The following is a 21,721-nucleotide window of genomic DNA, read 5'->3' on the forward strand; positions in this document are numbered from 1 at the left end:
ACACACACACTAATTAAACTGCCGTCTTGGACAAAACACTGCTATGAAGGAGAAGAAGAAAAAGAAGAAGAAGAAGAAGAAGAAGAAGAAGAAGAAGAAGAAGACGGCTCCATTAGCATGTCAACCGATTACCAACACAACAGAATCACAACATGGGTTCACACACTTGGCTAACGACTTCCACTACAAATCTCGCTAAACAACTCAACTCCAACTCCCAAGACTGCCTCTTTATATACACTGCCTGGCCAGGCTTCTAGAAGAATATGACACAACATGTTTTCTTCTAATTTCTAGTCTCTCCGATAGCCTATTTACAATGAAAGGAATTTTCTATACAATTCTAGTGACAAGATGCTTTGTTCTGGACTATTACCGTGTGTTGTACAACATTATGCTGGATTTATACATCATATTTACAGGTAATAATAAACTATATACTATTAATTACGTGTCCTTACATTAAATAACCTCCTCTGCGAACCATGTGACCTTGCCACGGTGGGGAGGCTTGCGTGTCCCAATGATGCAGATAGCCGAGCCGCAGGTGCAACCATATCGGATGGGTATCTGTTGAGAGACCAGACTAACGAATGGTTCATCGAAAGGGGGGTAGCAGCCTTTCGGTTGTTGCAAGGGCGGCAGTCTAGATGATTGACTGATACGGCCTTGTAATAATACTCAACATGGCTTAGCTGTGTTGATACTGCTACACGGCTGAAAGCAACGGGAAACTACAGCCGTAACCACCTCCCGAGGACATGCAGCTCTCTCTGTATGAAAGATGTACTGATGATGGCTTCCTCCCGGGTAAAATATTCCGGAGGTAAACTAGTCCCCCATTCGGATCTCCGGGTGGGGACTACACGAGAGGGGGCGATCATCAGGAAGATGGATACTGACATTCTGCGAGTCGGAGCGTGGAATGTTAGGAGTTTGAATCGTTGTGGTAGGTTAGAGAATCTGAAAAGGGAGATGGATAGGCTAAAGTTAGATGTAGTTGGTATAAGTGAAGTACGTTGGCAGGAAGAACAGGATTTTTGGTCAGGCGACTACCGAATTATCAACACGAAATCAAACAGGGGTAATGCAGGAGTTGGTTTAATAATGAATAAGAAAATAGGGCAGCGGATAAGCTACTATGACCAGCATAGTGAAAGAATTATTGTCGCCAAGATAGACACCAAACCAATGCCCACCACAATAGTGCAGGTCTATATGCCTACTAGTTCAGCGGATGATGAAGAAATTGAAAGAATATATGAGGAGATAGAAGATTTAATACAATATGTCAAAGGTGACGAGAATCTAATTGTGATGGGAGACTGGAACGCAGTGGTAGGCCAAGGAAGAGAAGGTAGCACAGTAGGAGAATTTGGATTGGGACAAAGGAACGAAAGAGGAAGTCGGCTGGTTGAATTCTGCACTGACCATAATTTAGTCCTCGCCAATACTTGGTTCAAACACCACAAACGACGGCTGTATACGTGGACGAGACCTGGAGACACTGGAAGGTATCAAATAGACTTCATTATGATTAGGCAGAGATTCAGAAACCAGGTGTTGGATTGCAAAACTTTCCCAGGAGCAGACGTGGACTCTGACCACAACTTGTTGGTCATGAAATGCCATCTGAAATTGAAGAAATTGAAGAAAGGAAAGAATGCAAAAAGATGGGATCTAGACAAGTTGAAAGAAAAGAGTGTGATGGATCGTTTCAAGGAACATGTTGCACAAGGACTAAATGAAAAGGCCGAAAGAAACACAGTAGAGGAAGAGTGGAGAGTCATGAAAAATGAAGTCAGTAGGGCTGCTGAAGAAATGTTAGGAAGGAAGAAAAGATCAACTAAGAATCAGTGGATAACTCAGGAGATACTAGACCTGATTGATGAACGACGAAAATACAAGAATGCTAGAAATGAAGAGGGCAGAAAAGAATACAGGCGATTAAAGAATCAAGTGGATAGAAAGTGCAAGGTAGCTAAGGAAGAATGGCTGAAGGAGAAGTGCAAGGATGTCGAAGGCTGTATGGTCCTGGGAAAGGTAGATGCTGCATACAGGAAAATCAAGGAAACCTTTGGAGAAAGGAAATCTAGGTGCATGAATATTAAGAGCTCAGATGGAAAGCCACTTCTAGGGAAAGAAGACAAAGCAGAACGATGGCAGGAGCATATCCAACAGTTGTATCAAGGTAACGATGTAGATAATTTCGTTCTGGAACATGAAGAGGCTGTTGATGCTGATGAAATGGGAGACCCAATTTTGAGGTCAGAGTTTGACAGAGCTGTGAGTGACCTAAATAGGAACAAGGCACCTGGAATTGATGATATTCCCTCTGAATTACTGACTGCCTTAGGAGAAACCAGCATGGTAAGGTTATTTCATTTAGTGTGCAAGATGTATGAGACAGGAGAAGTCCCATCCGATTTTCGGCAGAATGTTGTTATACCTATTCCCAAGAAAGCCGGTGCTGACAGGTGTGAAAACTACCGCACTATTAGTTTAGTATCTCATGCCTGCAAAATTTTAACACGTATTATTTACAGAAGAATGGAAGATCAGTTTGGCTTCAGAAGAAATGTAGGAACACGTGAAGCAATCCTGACTTTACGTCTGATCTTAGAGGATCGAATCAAGAAGGACAAGCCCACGTACATGGCATTCGTAGATCTAGAAAAGGCATTCGATAATGTTGATTGGACCAGGCTATTTATGATTCTGAAGATGATAGGGATCAGATACCGAGAACGAAGAATTATCTACAACCTGTATAAAAATCAGTCTGCAGTGATAAGAATCGAGGGCTTTGAAAAAGAAGCAGCAATCCAGAAAGGAGTGAGGCAAGGCTGCAGTTTGTCCCCTCTCCTTTTCAATGTTTACATAGAACAGGCAGTAAAGGAAATCAAAGAGAAATTTGGAAAGGGAATCACAGTCCAAGGAGAGGAAATCAAAACCTTGAGATTTGCCGATGATATTGTTATTTTATCTGAGACTGCAGAAGATCTCGAGAAGTTGCTGAATGGTATGGATGAAGTCTTAGGTAAGGAGTACAAGATGAAAATAAATAAGTCCAAAACAAAAGTAATGGAGTGCAGTCGAACGAAGGCAGGTGATATAGGAAATATTAGATTAGGAAACGAAGTCTTAAAGGAAGTAGATGAATATTGTTACTTGGGTAGTAAAATAATTAACGATGGCAGAAGTAAGGAGGACATAAAATGCAGACTAGCACAAGCAAGGAAGAGCTTTCTTAAGAAAAGAAATTTGCTCACTTCAAACATTGATATCGGAATTAGAAAAATGTTTTTGAAGACTTTTGTGTGGAGCATGGCATTGTATGGAAGTGAAACATGGACGATAACTAGCTCAGAAAGAAAGAGAATAGAAGCTTTTGAAATGTGGTGTTATAGAAGAATGCTGAAGGTGAGATGGATAGATCGAATCACGAATGAAGAGATACTGAATCGAATTGGTGAGAGGAGATCGATTTGGCTAAATTTGACGAGAAGAAGAGATAGAATGATAGGACACATCTTAAGACATCCAGGACTTGTTCAGTTGGTTTTTGAAGGAAGTGTAGGTGGCAAGAACGGTAGGGGTAGACCAAGGTATGAATATGACAAACAGATTAGAGCAGATGTAGGATGCAATAGTTACGTAGAAATGAAAAGGTTAGCACAGGATAGGGTGGCATGGAGAGCTGCATCAAACCAGTCTATGGACTGATGACTCAAACAACAACAACATTAAATAAACTCATATTAATATACATACAGCAGACATGTCGTGACATAACCTCACATATTTTGTTACGACCACGATTTATACCAAATAAAGTCCATATAATAATAATAATAATAATAATAATAATAATAATATTCAAGCTCGATAATTTCATTAATTACCCATGGGTTAGAGAATTGCTTCCAAGTTATACTAGTCCATTACACTTGCATCAAGCTGCACAATTATTCTTTATTTTTGTGAGTTTAATAACCATTAAATTAAAATTGGCATCATAATATTGAAGAGAACCGATTTAAAATTTGCCTGTTTCACGCCTCTACAATACGACGATCCATGAAAAAAATATTCCTGCTGTCTACAAAACAGTTACTCATATTCTGGGTTGCACCTCGTATAGGTAGTGGTACTTACCTCTCTCTCTGGGGCTGGACTAAGGTGGCGCTCTGGCTTCATCATGAGAATGGCCTGCAACTCGGGGATGGGAATACACAGAGGTCGTCGCAGACCGTACAGAGTGTAGTAGAGGTCAACGATGTCGCACCGCAACTTGGAGTCGTGAGACAGCTGGCAGCTGTGGAATTATAATAACAATCCTGTTACACTATCAGCATTTATCCAGGACAAAAAACTATTCAGGAGTATTTGTATGTTTCCTGTCTTACAAAGTGAGACTCAGGCCATGTTGTGTCTGACTGTATTTAAAATATAATATAAAAAACTTCTTTTACAAAGGAACAAACAAGGCGTACAATAATCATGAAAGGAAATTATTCTGGCTCCATCTTATTCGATACCAACTTTGATTTAGAGATTTATTATCTTATATTTACATATAACTAACACTTAAAATACTCTTCTATCTTAAGACACATTTAGTCTCTTTCTGGAGACATCTTCAGCCAAAAACGTACAAAAAATATACAAAAAACAAAGCAGACAAAAAACATTAAATCAGCCTTAAAATTTTTAAAAACTTTTTAAACAATGATAATACGCTTGTTTATGTTTGCTTCTTCTTCCAGCTGTAAGATGTTTTTGTCCTTGGTACGTGATATACAAGGGGAGTTCAATATACAGGGTGAAGCGTAATTCGTGCACTTGGGCTTCGCAGCGCGACTCCTCACATGCCAGTAATAAAAAAATGTCTCTTACAAATTTTCGTCTTGCGAGTATATCCGGTAGAAAACGGACGTTGAAGAGTAGCAATCTGGCAATCTGCTGTCCATCTCACAATATTTTCGAGGTCACGTTGCAGTTGCTCACAATCTTGTAACTTATTTATCACTCTATAGAGAATAATATCATCCTCAAAAAGCCTTACCACCGATTCCACTCCTTTACTCATATCATTTATATATATAAGAAAACATAAAGGTCCGATAACACTGCCCTGAGGAACTCCCCTCTCAACTATTACAGGATCAGACAAAGCTTCACCTAAACCGAATTGCCTTCTATCGAACCAGTTATTAATTTCACAAACATGTCTAATATAATCATAAAGAATGCCTTCCCAAAGCTTACATACAATGCATGTCAAACTTACTGGCCTGTAATTTTCAGCTTTATGTCTATCACCCTTTCCTTTATACACAGGGGCTACTATAGCAACTCTCCATTCATCTGGTATAACTCCTTCGGCCAAACAATAATCAAATAAGTACTTCAAATATGGTACTATATCCCAACCCATTGTCTTTAGTATATCCCCAGAAATCTGATCAATTCCAGCCGCTTTTCTAGTTTTCAACTTTTGTATCTTATTGTAAATGTCATTGTTATCATATGTAAATTTTATTACTTCTTTGGCCTTAGTCTCTTCCTCTATCTCGACATTATCCTTGTAACCAACAATCTTTACATACTGCTGACTGAATACTTCTGCCTTTTGAAGATCCTCACATACACACTCCCCTTGTTCATTAATTATTCCTGGAATGTCCTTCTTGGAACTTGTTTCTGCCTTAAAATACCTATACATACCCTTCCATTTTTCACTAAAATTTGTATGACTGCCAATAATGCTTGCCATCATGTTATCCTTAGCTGCCTTCTTTGCTAGATTCAATTTTCTAGTAAGTTCCTTCAATTTCTCCTTACTTCCACAGCCATTTCTAACTCTATTTCTTTCCAGTCTGCACCTCCTTCTTAGTCTCTTTATTTCTCTGTTATAATAAGGTGGGTCTTTACCATTCCTTACCACCCTTAAAGGTACAAACCTGTTTTCGCATTCCTCAACAATTTCTTTAAACCCATCCCAGAGTCTGTTAACATTTTTATTTACCGTTTTCCACCGATCATAGTTACTTTTTAGAAACTGCCTCATACCTGCTTTATCAGCCATATGGTACTGCCTAACAGTCCTACTTTTAAGACCTTCCTTTCTATCACATTTATTTTTAACTACCACAAAAACAGCTTCATGATCACTAATACCATCTATTACTTCAGTTTCCCTATAGAGCTCATCTGGTTTTATCAGCACCACATCCAAAATATTTTTCCCTCTGGTTGGTTCCATCACTTTCTGAATCAGCTGTCCTTCCCATATTAACTTATTTGCCATTTGTTGGTCATGCTTCCTGTCGTTCGCATTTCCTTCCCAATTTACATCTGGCAAATTCAGATCTCCCGCTACAATCACATTTCTTTCCATGTCGTTTCCCACATAGCTGACTATCCTATCAAATAATTCCGAATCCGCATCAGTGCTACCCTTTCCCGATCTGTACACTCCAAATATATCAAGTTGCCTATTATCTTTAGAAATGAGCCTTACACCTAGAATTTCATGTGTCTCATCTTTAACTTTTTCGTAGCTTACAAATTCTTCTTTCACCAGAATGAATACTCCCCCTCGCACCTTTCCTACCCTATCTCTACGATACACACTCCAGTGCCGTGAGAAAATTTCTGCATCCATTATATCATTTCTCAGCCATGATTCAACTCCTATTACAATATCTGGTAAATATAAATGACTTAATTCTATTCCTTTCTTTACAATACTTCTACAGTTCAACACTAACAATTTTATGTCATCCCTACTTGATTTCCAGTTCCCTGTTCCCTTATCACCGCTCCCTAGGCCATCCCGTTTCCCTGAATGTACCTCCCTATTACCCTTCCAAACAAATTTCCTAACTTATACGTACCACTGCGGTTTAAATGAAGGCCATCCGAGCGCAGATCCCTATCTCCTACCCACCCATTAGGATCTAGAAATTTCACTCCCAGTTTCCCACATACCCACTCCATAGTCTCATTTAAATCCCCAATCACCCTCCAGTCAGTATCCCTCCTACACAGTATTCCACTAATAACAATCTCCGCTTTCTTAAACTTCACCCGTGCTGCATTTACCAGATCCCACACATCTCCAACTATGTTGGTACTTATATCAGCTTGTCTTACGTTGTTGGTACCAATGTGAAACACTACCACCTTCTCCTTCCCCTCCTCCCTCTCTTCTACTTTCCTCAACATCTGCCTCTACCCTGGTTCCCTTTCCTCCACACACTTTCCCCACGTGTCTAACGATGGAATCCCCCATGACCAGAGCCTCAACCCTACCCACCTCATTTGATCCCCTCCTGGTCAGCCCTATCTTTCCTGATAGCTGCAGAAGCTACTTCCTCCTCCCTTTTCTCCTTCCCATGACCCTGTTCCACCTGTCTTTTCCTATCCTCTACTCTACATTTCCCTTTCCTACCTTTTCCCTTCCTCCTGCTTCCACGCATCTCAGAAACAGTTCCCTGTCCCTCATCTTCCCTCTGTTGTTCTACCTGGAGTGACTCGTACCGATTTCGCACAGACACCTGTCCTGAATTCTGATCCTGAATAGAGCCCTTGGCCTGCAATCTCCTTCCCCTTAGAACATTAGACCACCTGTCTTCTACAACTCCTCCCTTTCCTTCCCCTCCCTCTTGTACACCTACTGTAACCTGTACATTGTTTGAGGGAGTCCTATCTTCCTTCCTGTCTTCTGTGAGAATCCTAATTATCTCCCTCAAACTTTCCAACTCCTCCCTCATACCCCTCAATGCCTCACCACACCCACAATAAGTACACTAGTGCTCCTTAGCCATTCTTTACGGGGGAAAATTTTTAAATTAAAAGATAAAATAACTTATTTGCAAAAAAATAAATGAACGGAGGGATATATTGTCTGGGATAGTACACAACAATAAGGTAATTAATATACGACTACACTACAATACTACTTAGTCGTGCTCTATTTTTTTTAATCCTACAACCCCTAACAGGATAAAAGCTGCTGTTTATTACTGAATATCGAAAGTAATACACAAGAACTACACAATTCCAAACTGCAATTAAGCCTATCCTAATTTCACCAATATTTTAGTAAGAGTTTCTACGGATACCTCTACTACACCAGTACTACACAAATATTTTACAATAATAAAATAAGCACACTAAATTCTAATAGGATATTACTCGTATACTACTGTACAGTACACTACAGTAATTTTTAAACTACTTTCAGACGTATCCTAATTACGATACCGGTACCGTACCGTATGTCACTACTAAGCACAACAGAAATGAAATTTGCAAGAACTACTGTACTCAAAGATTACCAACGAAGCTAAATGCTTAGACAAATTATTATTAGTATTACGGTCTAATAGATATACACGAAAGATAACACACGAATATAGCAGGCAAGATACGGCACTACCTAAATGTACTGTATCTATACTACAATGTATCTACACTACACTACACTGTGTTTGGTTAAATGCTTAAGTATCAAAAGGATTGCCGTACACGAAGAAAAACACGAATATAACTGGCAAGATACTATCTAATATATTATACCTTATCTTCACTACAATTCTACTGAAATGTGGTTATGTGATTATAACAGCTGGTGGATTACTATTATTTTCCCTACTCCACGGGACGGAGAAAAAAAAAAGTGTCCTTAATTAGGCCTACTGAAAAATACGAGGTTGTCTACAATAATTTCTCAAATATTTCTATCAAAACTACTACTACTACTACTACTCCAGGGACTTGAACTGCAATTACTGGGATATATGAACTTTATTATTATTAGCTAACCGCTCATAAATACTGAAAGATCGAGGGAGCGAAATATAAATTACGGATACTAACTACCTACTCAGAAGTACAAATGAATGGAATACAAGGTCAGCTGATTTTTATTTATAGTTACTTGACTACACTACACCCTTTGTTCACGACTGTAGCCAACAATGCAATATTTGAATATGAGGAGCGACAATAATCAATAACAATACGACTGTTAACTATTACCGTGTAATCTCTTTAACTTCTCTTTAAATGGAAGTTTACAGGCGTATCGTGTTTTTTAATGTAGTAAATTATTACCTTCGTGATAGTTTGAACGTATATCTATATGAAATACCGGAGAAGTTACTGCAGAAGTTACGATACTATTCCTTATGATAATCTGCCTTTGTAAGTACAACCAACGAACCTAGAGATATTTACAAATATTTTTTAAGTTAATATTGTTACCTAAAGTATTACCTAAACCTAAATTCGAAACAAGGTGCACCTATAATAGCTAGCCTACTTAACCTAGAAAACGTAATTTACTGAAGACCAACTGAATTACTTGTTACAAAATTTAAATAATTATTACTACTCCCAATTTCTACCAACAAGCACTAAACAATCACTATATAAACAGCACTAAATGAATCAGATATACACAAAATTAAGCTATTTCAATAGGTTTTCACTACTTTATCACTACAATAATGCAAGAGCTCTCTCAACAGCCAACCATTCTCAAGCGCATCCAACAATGAACCCTCTTTCTTGTTTAGTTTGTTATTATAGTTGTGTCACTGATTTATAGCCCATTCAAGTCACAACAAAAGGCTGCATTGTTGACTGTGGAATCAGATTTAATTTTCCTGCCAGTAGTTGAGTGCATATGTCACAAAAACCATAAATGCAATTCTAACTAATGAAAATAATTCACTCACAAATTTTGTATTCATATTAATGTAAAGTTGTTTACATTTAAGAAACTTGGGGTGAAAAATACATTATAATCACACAGTACCATGTCATTAACCCTGAACAGGATGCATAAAAATAATCCTGTGAGGAGGCGTGCACGGTCTTTTAGAGTGGGTCATGAAAAATAACACAAATTAAGCAAATACTATTTTTAATGTTACAAAACTAGTAAATAATTTTGCACGAACTTGTAAATAATGTTCAAAGGTATTTTGACACTACAAAAATCGGATGTTAAACAACTGATGTTCATCCTGCGTCATCACTGGATTCTTGACTTTCCGTACTGCACCGAACACATGTCACTGCCGAGTGTTCTTTGTAGATATGTCACTGGCATACACAGCATCTAGTCTTGATTTTTCTGTTGCAGTAGGTGCATCTTCCAGGCCGTCCCAGTTCTTGTGGAACTGCAGAGGGCTGCTCTTCTTCAGACAATCCTAACATTTAGCGAATGTTCCTTTTTTAGCCTTGTTGGGAGAGTTTGAATACTGTTCTTGCAAATATCTCACGAATGTTAAAGTCTCCTTTTGCATGCTTGTAAATAATATACGAATTAATTTGAGTAATATTCAAGACAGTAAGAAACAAAGTCATTGGCCAATGGTTGATTGTGCGTGAAACTAAGTAACGCTCTTTATAAGTCTTTCGATTTCTCTTTCTCTGTTTCTAACCATGATGCGTTGGACTTCACTATATACGAAGGCACTAATTTACACGGAAACAAAACAAAATTGACATATTCTTGGTATATTAACTGAAAAAATAAACTGAAACTTAACTCATAAAAATGCATATGTCATGGGGCGTGCCAGAAGTTTTAGACCGGGTCTATCAAGCAATGCACTTAACCTGAAACTGAGGAACATGAGGGGTGAATTATTTACGCACACTGATAGTGGACGGGTCCCATGTAAGGTGCTGACCTGCTACGTTAAGAGCTAGAAACATTTATCTCTGAACCTGGTCAAAAAGACTGTGACGCGCCCTCTCCAAGGTTAAAAAAAACCTGTTTATGAACATTTAGTCGCGTTCACAAGCAGAGTAAATGTATCTAGCCACCCATTATTTTCTCGTCCATCCAGCCTTTCACCTGCACAAGTACGTGGTTACCAATCGCGAAAGTGATGTCCTTTGGTAATGTTCTGCGTTTAAATATAACGAACGGAGGTAGATTTATGGCCATCAGCAGTAATAGCCAACATTACCATACAACGTAGTCCGGCCTCGCGGTGTAAGGGGCAACGCGTCCGCCTGTCACCCGGCGGCCCCGGGTTCGACTCCCGGCTGGGTCAGGGGCTTTTTATTGTAAATGATTAATATCCCTGGCCTGGGGACTGGGTGTCTGTGTCATCCTTAATGTTCCTTTCCTCACATTCAACACTCTACACTTCCTCCATTCCAATTACACGCAGGTTCATATCACATGGTGCAAATAGGGGCAAAAGATCTCTATAGGTCGACACCCCGAACAAATAGCATTAAAAAAAAAAAAAAAAAAAAAAAAAACAACAACAACATACAATGTAACTTTTGTTTTTAGAAATTTAATATTATTATAAAATGTTAAGGGACATGTTTCGCCCATATTAAGGGCATCATCAGCCTCAAATTCAAACCTGTATGGTGAAAAATCAGGATCCTGATTGCTCTTACAAGCCATAAAAAGAGGATATCATTATAGGTGTCAGTCTAAACATACAAAATATTAGAATGTCCTTGGCTAAAATTGCAGTATCAAGCTGCATGTCATAAGTTCACATGAATATACTTTCCGGAGCGTTGAAAAACTTGTTGGGGTAGGGCAGTAAACAGCTCAGTCTTTATAATGAAACAGAAATGTGCCTCCTTGAAGATGATAAGAAAAAGCAAAGCTGATACACTGTTACAGATGTCAATATCGTATGTTGTGATAAGACAACAGATCTCTTAAATGGCTGTTCAGCTGCCTATAGTCTATTTAACTGGCTCCGGAAAGTATATTCATGTGAACTTATGACATGCAGCTTGATACTGCAATTTTAGCCAAGGACATTCTAATATTTTGCATGTTTAGACTGACACCTATAATGATATCCTCTTTTTATGGCTTGTAAGAGCAATCAGGATCCTGATTTTTCACCATACAGGTTTGAATTTGAGGCTGATGATGCCCTTAATATGGGCGAAACATGTCCCTTAACATTTTATAATAATATTTAATTTCTAAAAAGATCTCTTTGTATTGAATAGGTGGATATATAAATAAATACTTGTAACATACTTTGTATTTACGTACATTTCAATACGGACCTAACATGAGAATTATAACATGTAACTTTTGTTGTCGGAAGTTTTAATCAGAACACTTGCCACACCCTTCTCAGAAAAAGTAATGTTCCTTGGCATGTCACAATAGACAGGGGTTTGGTCAGCTTTGCTTATCTGCGAAAAGAGATAAAAGTTCTGCTGCCTTAACCTGATCACACGCCTGTGAAAATCTGTAACTTTATTCGAATAGTCTTTAGGTAGCTTTTGGCACAAAGATGTTTTCCGTTGCAATGACAGGTTATTACGCCTCATAAATAAAGTCAACCACCCGTGACTTGCCTTGAATAAGTTTCCCAGAACATCGTGGGATTGCACAATTTCCTGTGTTTTTAATTGTTATATTTTGTGGGAAATAGTGCAACCTATGTTCCGCATCTCTCTTACCCATTCCAGAAACGCTTCTTCAACACCCAGCAACTTGCCCTGTTTTGGGCCACGAAATGCCACTGCTGCTTTCTCCAATTCCTCCCTTGTTTTTTGTAAACATAAAAAACTCACAGCCTGCTGTACTGTTATCATTTTCTTCTACAAATTTTACTACATTTAACTTGAATAACTGTTAACTTCCCCATGACAATTATTTACTAACAAGCTCCAGGATGGTTGAGTTCAGACTGTGCGTGGCAGTGGCCCTTTCCATTTGTTCTTGTAACAAGCCCACGAATTGGATGTGCGGTTCTTCCTCATCATCGTCATCTTCATTTCCCCTTGTCCAGCTCCTGCCAGGTAGGGGTGTTGATGATACCTCTCCTCCTCAGTAATTGTACTCCCATCCAGTCTTCTTTTTCTTATACTGTTCTTGACAGAGTCCATCCACCTTGCTCTAGGCCTCCCTGTTGCCCTCTTTCTTAGCCTCAAACACTTGTTTCGGTATCCTACCCTCCTCCATCCTCAGAACATGCCCAAACTATCTCAATTTATTCTTCTTGATCCTACCACTCAGTTTTTCTGACCTCAGCATTTCTTATTCTGTCTCTTCTTGTCTTCCCTACCATACTCCTCAGGAAATTCATCTCACTGGCCTGAATTTTACTCTCATCGCTTGTTGTCAATGTCCATGTTTCTGATGGATACATTAATATGGGGAAATAGTACATCTTGTACATTATCTCTTTACATGTTAACAATGATGGTTTCACGGCCGGTACAGCTTTTGTGCTTATGCCATCTCAAGAAAACAAGGTGAAATACTTTATGTTTCGCAGAGAAATTTGCTCTGCATCTTCAGGAGAAAATATCGACTGTTCAGAAGGAGGATTTCTCCAATTGGAGATTTTCTTCTGAAAACGCAGAGCAAAGTTCTCTCCAAAACATAAAGTATTTCACCTTATTTTCTTGACATGGCATAAGCCCAAAAGCCTATATCTGGTCTATCTCTTCACATTTCATAGGAATTTCTCTTTGCTGCTCTTAATTGGCGCACAGTTTATGCGAATATTCGGTCAAAATTTAGGGGTGTGGTTGTTATGCGAGTAGGTACAGTACCGCCGAGCCGGAAGAACATTCAAATGCAGCGGCCTACAATATCGTAAGTTCATAAAACTGTTCAAAAATGATATTACATTGACTGCTGTTAATTGAGATGTCACTCATCTCCGCTAAATGGCATTACTACCGCAACTGCTTAAGAACTAACCCATCAATGACACACACTCACTTCATGAGGGACCACAACCGCTCAACCAGCTCCTCTCGGTCCAGGCGATGTTTATGGCCCCGGTCGAAAGGTGGGCACTCCACCATCATGCGCACCAACTGATGGCGGACTCTCGGTTCTGGATCGTTCTCCACCATGTCGAGCAGGAACTCCAGATCGTCCCACTTGCCGTCCACACGGGTGAAGTCCACTAGACCCTCCAAGGCAGCCAATCGAACGTCTGGGGTACAAGGGTTTAATTCTAATTACATAAATTTAGGGATACGGTAGCAAAAAAAAGAAAATAAATCTCTCATTTCTCACTTCTCAGTGGATATACCATGAATTTAAAAAAATTAAAATCCTCAGCCTATTTACAGTCATTCGACCGGATCAGGAAAACTTCAACCAGATCCCATCCACAATTAGAGTATGGTTCCAGTGTATGGGACCCTTACCAGAATTATTTGATTAGAGAACTGTGAAAAACCCTAAAGAAAAGAAGCTCTATTTGTTCTTGGTGGTTTCCGACTAAAAGAGTAATGTTACGAAAATGCTGCAAATTTTGGGCTGGGAAGACTTGGGAGAAAGGGGACGAGCTGCTTACTGTCAGAAGCAGACATTCACATGCATTGCACTGACCACAACGAATGAAACTTAGCTGAAAGCTTGGCTTATTTATTAAAGATTTGTTAATACACATAAGCAGCTTTAATACAGAAATAATGATATTTATTTAACCTAATCAACGTGAACCCAGTTTATATATATACGTTATCGAACCCCGTGCCTCGGCCACCAAACCCATACATATACATTCTGGTGCAGGGTCTACTTCATTAAGCTCATATATGGGACATATTGTCATCCTTTGAGTGGTGATGGTGATTATTGTTTTAAGAGGAAGTACAACTAAGCAACCATACTGTATTAACACCAATCAGAAAGAAAAAACGGAAGGAATCCAACACCTCAAAAAATGAAACATTCGCCAAAGGAAGACAAGGGTCACAAAGGATGCAAAAATGAAAGACTCTGCAGGATTCGCAACCCAATTCTGCCGGGGTCGAAAAGAACAAGAGTTGACCAAGGGAGGCCAAACAGAACAGATGAAAGTGAGGAGCCCGGCACTAGCAAGAGGAAGCAATGTCAGGACTCGGACAAGGGCCCGGCGACCAGCAACCAACGCTCCCATGCTAAGAGCCCCTGGGGCCCCCTTCAATTGCCTGTTACGACAGGCAGGCGACACTGAGGGTCCAACTCCACCGCCCCCACCCACAGGGTGTGAACCCGAGGCTGTGAGGTTGGCGAGACAGTAAGAGAATTAAACATTCAGGAGGTTAAGATAAGAAGAAAGGAAATAGAAATGAAGAATAAAGAACACAGACACGTGTCATGCAACTCGGGGGACACCTTGTTAGTCTGGCCCTACACCGACGCCAATCCAGCATGGGTAACCCTGAGCTGGCCACAGCCTTCGGGATCAACAAACACACAAGCTACCACACCGACGTCAAGGTCTTAGCATCCTAGAGGGGTTGTCTTGCTTTGAATTTCTATGGAAATGTTCAAAGAAATTCTGTATAGCAGATATACCGCTCCATTTCACGTGTTTTGATATATATCTGATGTTATTTCGGCTTTGTTGGAGTGAAACATCTTTCCCGGTAACATGTAGCCATCATGGCGTCTTAAAGTATACATTCATCTCTTGTTGAAGAAGAAATTGAATGTTTCCTCATGAATTGTGATTCCGGAGACCAATATTTTGATAAGGAAGATGGAGAATATGTAGGGGACAATAATGAACTACAAGAAAGTGTCAGAAAAAGTGGTAGTATGAATCTGATGAGGAACTGTCACCCCCTCCTCAGATATGTTTTTTCTCAAATGTTCATGTTTTTTATGATACCAGCTATGGAATCACCAATTTTATATTATATTTCAGTAATAGTATCAATGACCGGAGTGGCCACGTGTGTTAACTTGATGATGATGATGATGATGCTTGTTTTTTTAAGGGGCCTAACATTGAAGGTCATCGGCCCCTGTGTTAACTTGCTACGGCTATGGAGCCAAGCTCTGCATTCAGGAGGCGATTGGGTTCGATCCCCACCGTCAGTGTCCTGAGAATGGTTTTCTCTGGTTTCCGTTTTTCACTTCCAAGCAAATGCTGGGACAGTTCCTATTCAATGTCGCTAGCTGATTCCTTCCACTTCCTCACCCAGTTTCATCTTTATTAGCTCCTCAACTGAGGTTGACGTCAGGATGGGCATCCAGCTGTGAAAACATGCTGTGAAATATCATCTCACCTCATCCCTGACCCTGTATTGAGAAACAGGGCTAAGAGGGTAGATATACATTCCATTAATAGTATCAGTAAAAATGCATCTGTAAAAGTGCTTCTTCCTTTAAAAATCCTGTCCCAGAGCGTTTACTTAGTCATCAAAATATGGCAGTGGAAAGGTTAACAAATGATAATAAGCCATGAAAACCTACGTTTATTAATAGAATTTCTTCTTCTCCTTCATTTTCCGATTCCATTCTTCTGGATCGGGTCGTGAATCAAGGACCTCCACAGTTGTCTGTCTCTCCACCACTCCCTTCCTTCCTCCAACATTTCTTCTACTTTTACTCCTCTTTTCTCTGTACTCTTCTTCATCATTACCATCCACCTCTTTCTGGGCCTTCCCCATTGTCTTCCTCTTATTATTTTCTCGTAAATACTTGCTTTGGGATTCTATCCTCTTCCATTCTCATCACGTGTCCAAACCATTTCAGCTAACTGTCTCAATTATTCCTCTCGGCTGAGTAGATCCTGTTTTCATCATGTGCCCGCCATGTATGTCAAAAATTGGTGTGTAATACATTCAGTACAGAATTTTCTTGTGCATTTCTCAGGGACTCCCCGGTTCCACGCTATACTTCTCACACATTGATAAAATCCATTTGCTTGTTGGATTCTCTTCCCAATTTCTTCATTTATTTTCCCCTCTTCTACAAGTATACTTCCCAAATATTTAAAGCTTTTTGCAACTTTCAACTGTCTTCCATTTACTTCAATATTCCCTCTTCCATCTCTATTACCTCTCGTCATCACTACTGTCTTACTATTCTCCACCCTTCTTTCCTTTCCACATATTCCTCTATCTAGCGAACATTAAGCTAGGAAACCACCCACTAGAAAGTGTGGAAAACTTTACATACCTCAGCAGTGTAATATCTCATGATGTACTAGCCACAAAGGTGGCAAATAGAGTGCAGAAGAGCTCTCACGTTTACCAGCAAGTACGAACACTCTTCTGGGATTCCAAAGTACCAACAAAATCAAAGCTGGTTTTGTTCAATAAGTACTTGATACCAATCTTAACCTATGGTACTGAGACCTGCACCCTCACTAACGACTCATCAAGGTTGCAGGCATCTGAGGTCCACAATTGAAAAAACAAAACTGGACAAGTTAAGGAATAACGTGGTTAGAAAGGAAGTTGGGATTGAGACATCGTTGTTAGAACAGGTCGGCATGTCCAGACTGAGGTGGTTTGGGCATGTAATGAGGCTGGAGCCAACAAGGAAAGCTTATGTTAACTTGGAGAGATGCAGCAGGAAAACGGATGGTGGGAAGATGGACATTGCAGATCGGTGAAGGACACTGGAAGACGTCATTAACAACAGAACGTATCTGAATAAGACAGGGTTAAGAGGCTCGTCGAATGTACGCGGGAAACTGGAAATGTAAAATGAATATGATGATGATTCTTCTCTCCCGATTCCATACAGTAATTTGTTCTCGTACTTTTCATCTCCTCCCCATGTTTATGTTGTCTACAAAGAGTAAGGCCTTTGTCTCTTTGCTTCCCGCTTTTTTTGTTGTACACTCTTGTGGATTTCATCCATGACTGCAATGAAGAGTACAGGGGATAATACACGTCCTTGTCGCAGTCCTGTTTCTACTTGAACCACTTTGTTTGTCCTATGTCCTATTAACAGAATACCTTTGTTTATTCACTGAAAAAGAGAGTGAACAATGTAACCCAACAACAAATGTCATGCATGGCAAATAGCGGTGTTGTACCTGTATGCCACATGCACTATTCTGACAGGCATACACCTCTTCGCTCATCATTACATTCTAAAGGCTAAGCCTTATTGTTGCAGCTATAGATGTCTATCTTGAGCCAGACTTTTCAACTCGACGTTCATCCTCAGAAGCAGGTTCTTAAAATAAGACACTGGGTTGTCTTCTTCTTCTTTTCTCTGCAATTCTTCCTTCAATGATGTTACAAATGGAACTCCTCATGCTGCAGAATGCGACCTATAAATGTTATTTTCCGTTTTTCAATTTCAGGTACCAGATTCTGTTTATCTTCTATCTCTGTAAGGACTTCGGTATTGCTCTTCCATTTCAGTCCAACTCTTCGCTAAAACTACAATTTTAAAAAACAACTGGGAATGACAATTGGTGCAGAGACAAAAGGAGTGATCTACCAAATAAACCAAGAAAATAAAAAATTAAGAATTATTTTTAGTGTGTAAAAAGCCCTTAGAGGAACAAAATGAACAGAAAATCGTACCAATGAACTGGCCGTAAGCAGCGTAACTTCGAAACAAGGATGGATTGCTGGGGAGATGTCCGAACTTCTGTAGCTTGCGGATGGCCTTCAGACATGCCATGGTCACAGTGTACTTGTAGCACTGGAGCAGCTTCTCCAGGTTGAGACACCGAGTGATCTCCTCCAAGACCAGCTTGGTGTCGGGTGAGAGGCTGTCAGCGGTGATGGCAGTTCTGTGTACAGCAAAAGACAAATCATGAAACATAACCACCTTCACAATGCACAGTTAGAAAAAAAAAAAAAAAGAAAAAAAAAAGCTTTACGTCACACCGACACAGATAGGTCTTGTGGCTACGGTAGGATAGGAAAGAGCTAGGAGTGGGAAGGAAGTGGCCGTGGCCTTAATTACAGTACAGCCCCAGATTTTGCCTGGTGTGAAAGTGGGAAACCACAGAAAACCATCGTCAAGGCTGGAGACAATGGGATTTAAGCTCACTATCTCCCAAATGCAAGCTGACAGCTACGTGATCCAAACCACGCGGCTACACCCTCGATGCACAGTTAGGAAGTGGCTTCAACTCTCTTTCAGTTCTTAAGGTTATTCATGATTGAATTTGAAAGTTAGAAACTATTCATCTCATCACTATGAAATCTTGACCACTTGTACATTTATTTTGCAATTTCTGCAACATTACACCCAAGATTTTTATCCACTAAAATCATAGGCCTGTCACTCTTATGATGTGAAATGTACCGGTTGCACCAAATTATGTATAAAATCACATACATTATCACAATGTCCACCTCCATGGCTAAATGGTTAGCATGCTGACCTTTGGTAAGAGAGGTCCCGGGTTCGATTCCCGGCTGGGTCGGGAATTTTAACTTTCATTAGTAGATTTCTATGGCTCGGGGGCTGGGTGTTTGTGCCGTATTCATTATTAGAAATCATCCTAGGTAGGGCCTCATCCTATATGGCATCAACTCAAAAGACCTGCAACAGACCTCTACAGAGACCACACGTCATTGGACACTGCCAATTTTTTTTTTTTTTTTAATGCTATTGTTCAGGGCGTCGACCCATGTGGATCTTTTGCCCCTACTGGCACCATATTGTATAAACCTGCGTGTAATTGGAATGGCAGTATTGTGGAATGTGTGTGTGAGGAAAGGAAAATTAAGGACGTCACAAACACCCAGTCCCCAGGCCAGGAATATTAATCATTACAATTAAAAGCCCCTGATCCGGCCAGGAATTGAACCTGGGTCCGCCGGGTGACAGGCGGACGCGTTGCCCCCTACACCACGGGGCCGGACACACTGACAACTGCTTTCTCTAACAGCAAATCATAAATAGGCTTGTTGCAGAGAGAATTCCTCAAGGCACGGAATATTAAGAATTTTTGAATATTTTACTAAATTAACTGGTGCATTTCCAGAAACAGTTCCTTGTGCAACAATTATTATTACAGTGCAATGATATTTTACCCACAGATCCAACATATGTCACTCTATGACTTGCATTTGGTTTATAAGAGCAATGATTTTTTTTTTCTTACAACCTGCTTTATGTTACACCGACATGGATAGTTTTTTTTTTTACGTTGCACCGACACAGATATGTCTTATGGCGACGATGGGATGGGAAAGGCCTAGGAATGGGAAGGAAGCGGCCGTGGCCTTAATTAAGGTACAGCCCCAGCATTTGCCTGGTGTGAAAAGGGGAAACCACCTTCAGGGCTGCCGACAGTGGGGTTCGAACCCACTAGCTGCCGATTACTGGATACTGGCCGCACTTAAGTGACTGCAGCTATCGAACTCGGTATGGATAGGTCTTATGACGATGATGGGATAGGAAAGGGCCAGGAGTGTGAAAGAAGTGACCATGGCCTTAATTACAGTACAGCCCCAGATTTTGCCTGGTGTGAAAATGGGAAACCACAGAAAACCATCTTCAGGGCTGTCGACTGGGATTCGAACCCACTATCTTCTGAACATAATCTCACAGCTGCGTGCACCTAACCGCACAGCCAACTCGCTCAATCCATCAAGAAGTGAACCGCACACTGCTTACTTTAAAATTTAAAATAAGATAGAGCAAAAAAAAATTAAATATGATGGTCAATGATTCAACTTAAGTGAAAATTCTCGTTACTCACCCTTGTTGTACTACGGATATGACAGGTGTAACGGTGGCACCGAGTGCTTCGACCAGGGAGGCTCTGTAGTAATTGTCGGAGTAACGATTCTTACTGTTGTCATTATACTTGAAGAGGTCGAGGAGGAAGCGTATCACATCTGGAGGGCAGATACCATGGGCATTTCTCAGTCCAGCCATGGCTACAGGGATGGTCTACAAACAAAAGACAGAGATTTAATCCCTAACAACAACAAAAATATTCCTTGGGTAATTGGCACTGTAACAATACTGATGCTGCACTCCTCATCAACGTTCACAAAACTGATCTTGAATAGCATCCCCACCTTTCCATACCCTCATCATACCCGTGCATCACCACAAAGCAAAATCGGCACAATTTCCCTGGGTATTTTTGATTCTAAAGTTGCAATACTTCTGGATGTACAAGAATTCACAAATAATTTAATGATTTAAAGATAAGAAGTGTGGTATTAAATGAGGCAACAGAGTAATTTGGAAATAGGCGATTGTGGAGACGCTAAGTTACTTCGCAGAAGGATGCAGACTGAAGGCCGAACATTCTATAATGAACATGTATGTATGAATATAGGTTCACTCATGAGCAACTGAGTTAGTGATGATTGAGCGAGTTGGCCGTGCAGTGAGGAGCGCGCAGTTGTGAGCTTGCATTCGGAAGATAGTGGGTCTGAACCCCACTATCGGCAGCCCTGAAGATTGTTTTCCGTGTTTCTCATTTTCACACTTAGCAAATGCTGGGGCTGTACCTTAATTAAGGCCACAGCCGCTTCCTTCCAACCCCTAATTCTTTTCCAATCCCATCGTTGCCATACGACCTATGTGAGTTGGTGCAACGACGTATAGACAATTGTAGAAAAAAGTTATAGGTGCTGTAGTAGAGAAACGGTGCTGGCCTCGGACCGGCAAATGTAATAGGAGGGTGTGGCACATAATAACGAGGACATCAGACCTCATATGGGCTGTAGGAGTAATAGTTGACCACAGAATGGGTATAACACAATACCTCAGCACATCTGATTGCGGCCAGATTGTCAGCACTAGACGTATGGGCTACTTCATCTGTGAGGTTGTGCAAGCACTGGACTTTCCAAGGGCCATTGTACCAAGAGTGTACCATCCGTACATACAAAAACCACTGCCGCCAGAGTCAAATGTGACAGTGTACGATGCACTGATGACAGGGGTCACTGTCGGTTACAGTGGATCGTAATAACAGCCATACCATCCAGAACCAACTCCTCACTATGGGATACT

The 21,721-nt window shown here is 40.3% G+C and overlaps 1 protein-coding gene across 1 annotated transcript in view; it reads right to left on the minus strand.

Annotated features, from left to right (window-relative positions):
• Positions 1-21,721, minus strand: part of Taf2 (TATA-box binding protein associated factor 2) — a 90,412-nt gene that overhangs the window by 21,511 nt on the left and 47,180 nt on the right. The window contains exons 13-16 of the mRNA XM_067157592.2: positions 20,448-20,641; positions 18,310-18,521; positions 13,757-13,976; positions 4,159-4,318 (exon numbers count right to left, since the gene is read on the minus strand). Coding sequence (XP_067013693.2) covers positions 4,159-4,318; positions 13,757-13,976; positions 18,310-18,521; positions 20,448-20,641 — 786 coding nt within the window. The remainder of the gene's footprint in view (positions 1-4,158; positions 4,319-13,756; positions 13,977-18,309; positions 18,522-20,447; positions 20,642-21,721) is intronic.

This window comes from Anabrus simplex, chromosome 13 (genome assembly GCF_040414725.1).
Source record: "Anabrus simplex isolate iqAnaSimp1 chromosome 13, ASM4041472v1, whole genome shotgun sequence".
Classification (NCBI taxonomy): domain Eukaryota; kingdom Metazoa; phylum Arthropoda; class Insecta; order Orthoptera; family Tettigoniidae; genus Anabrus; species Anabrus simplex.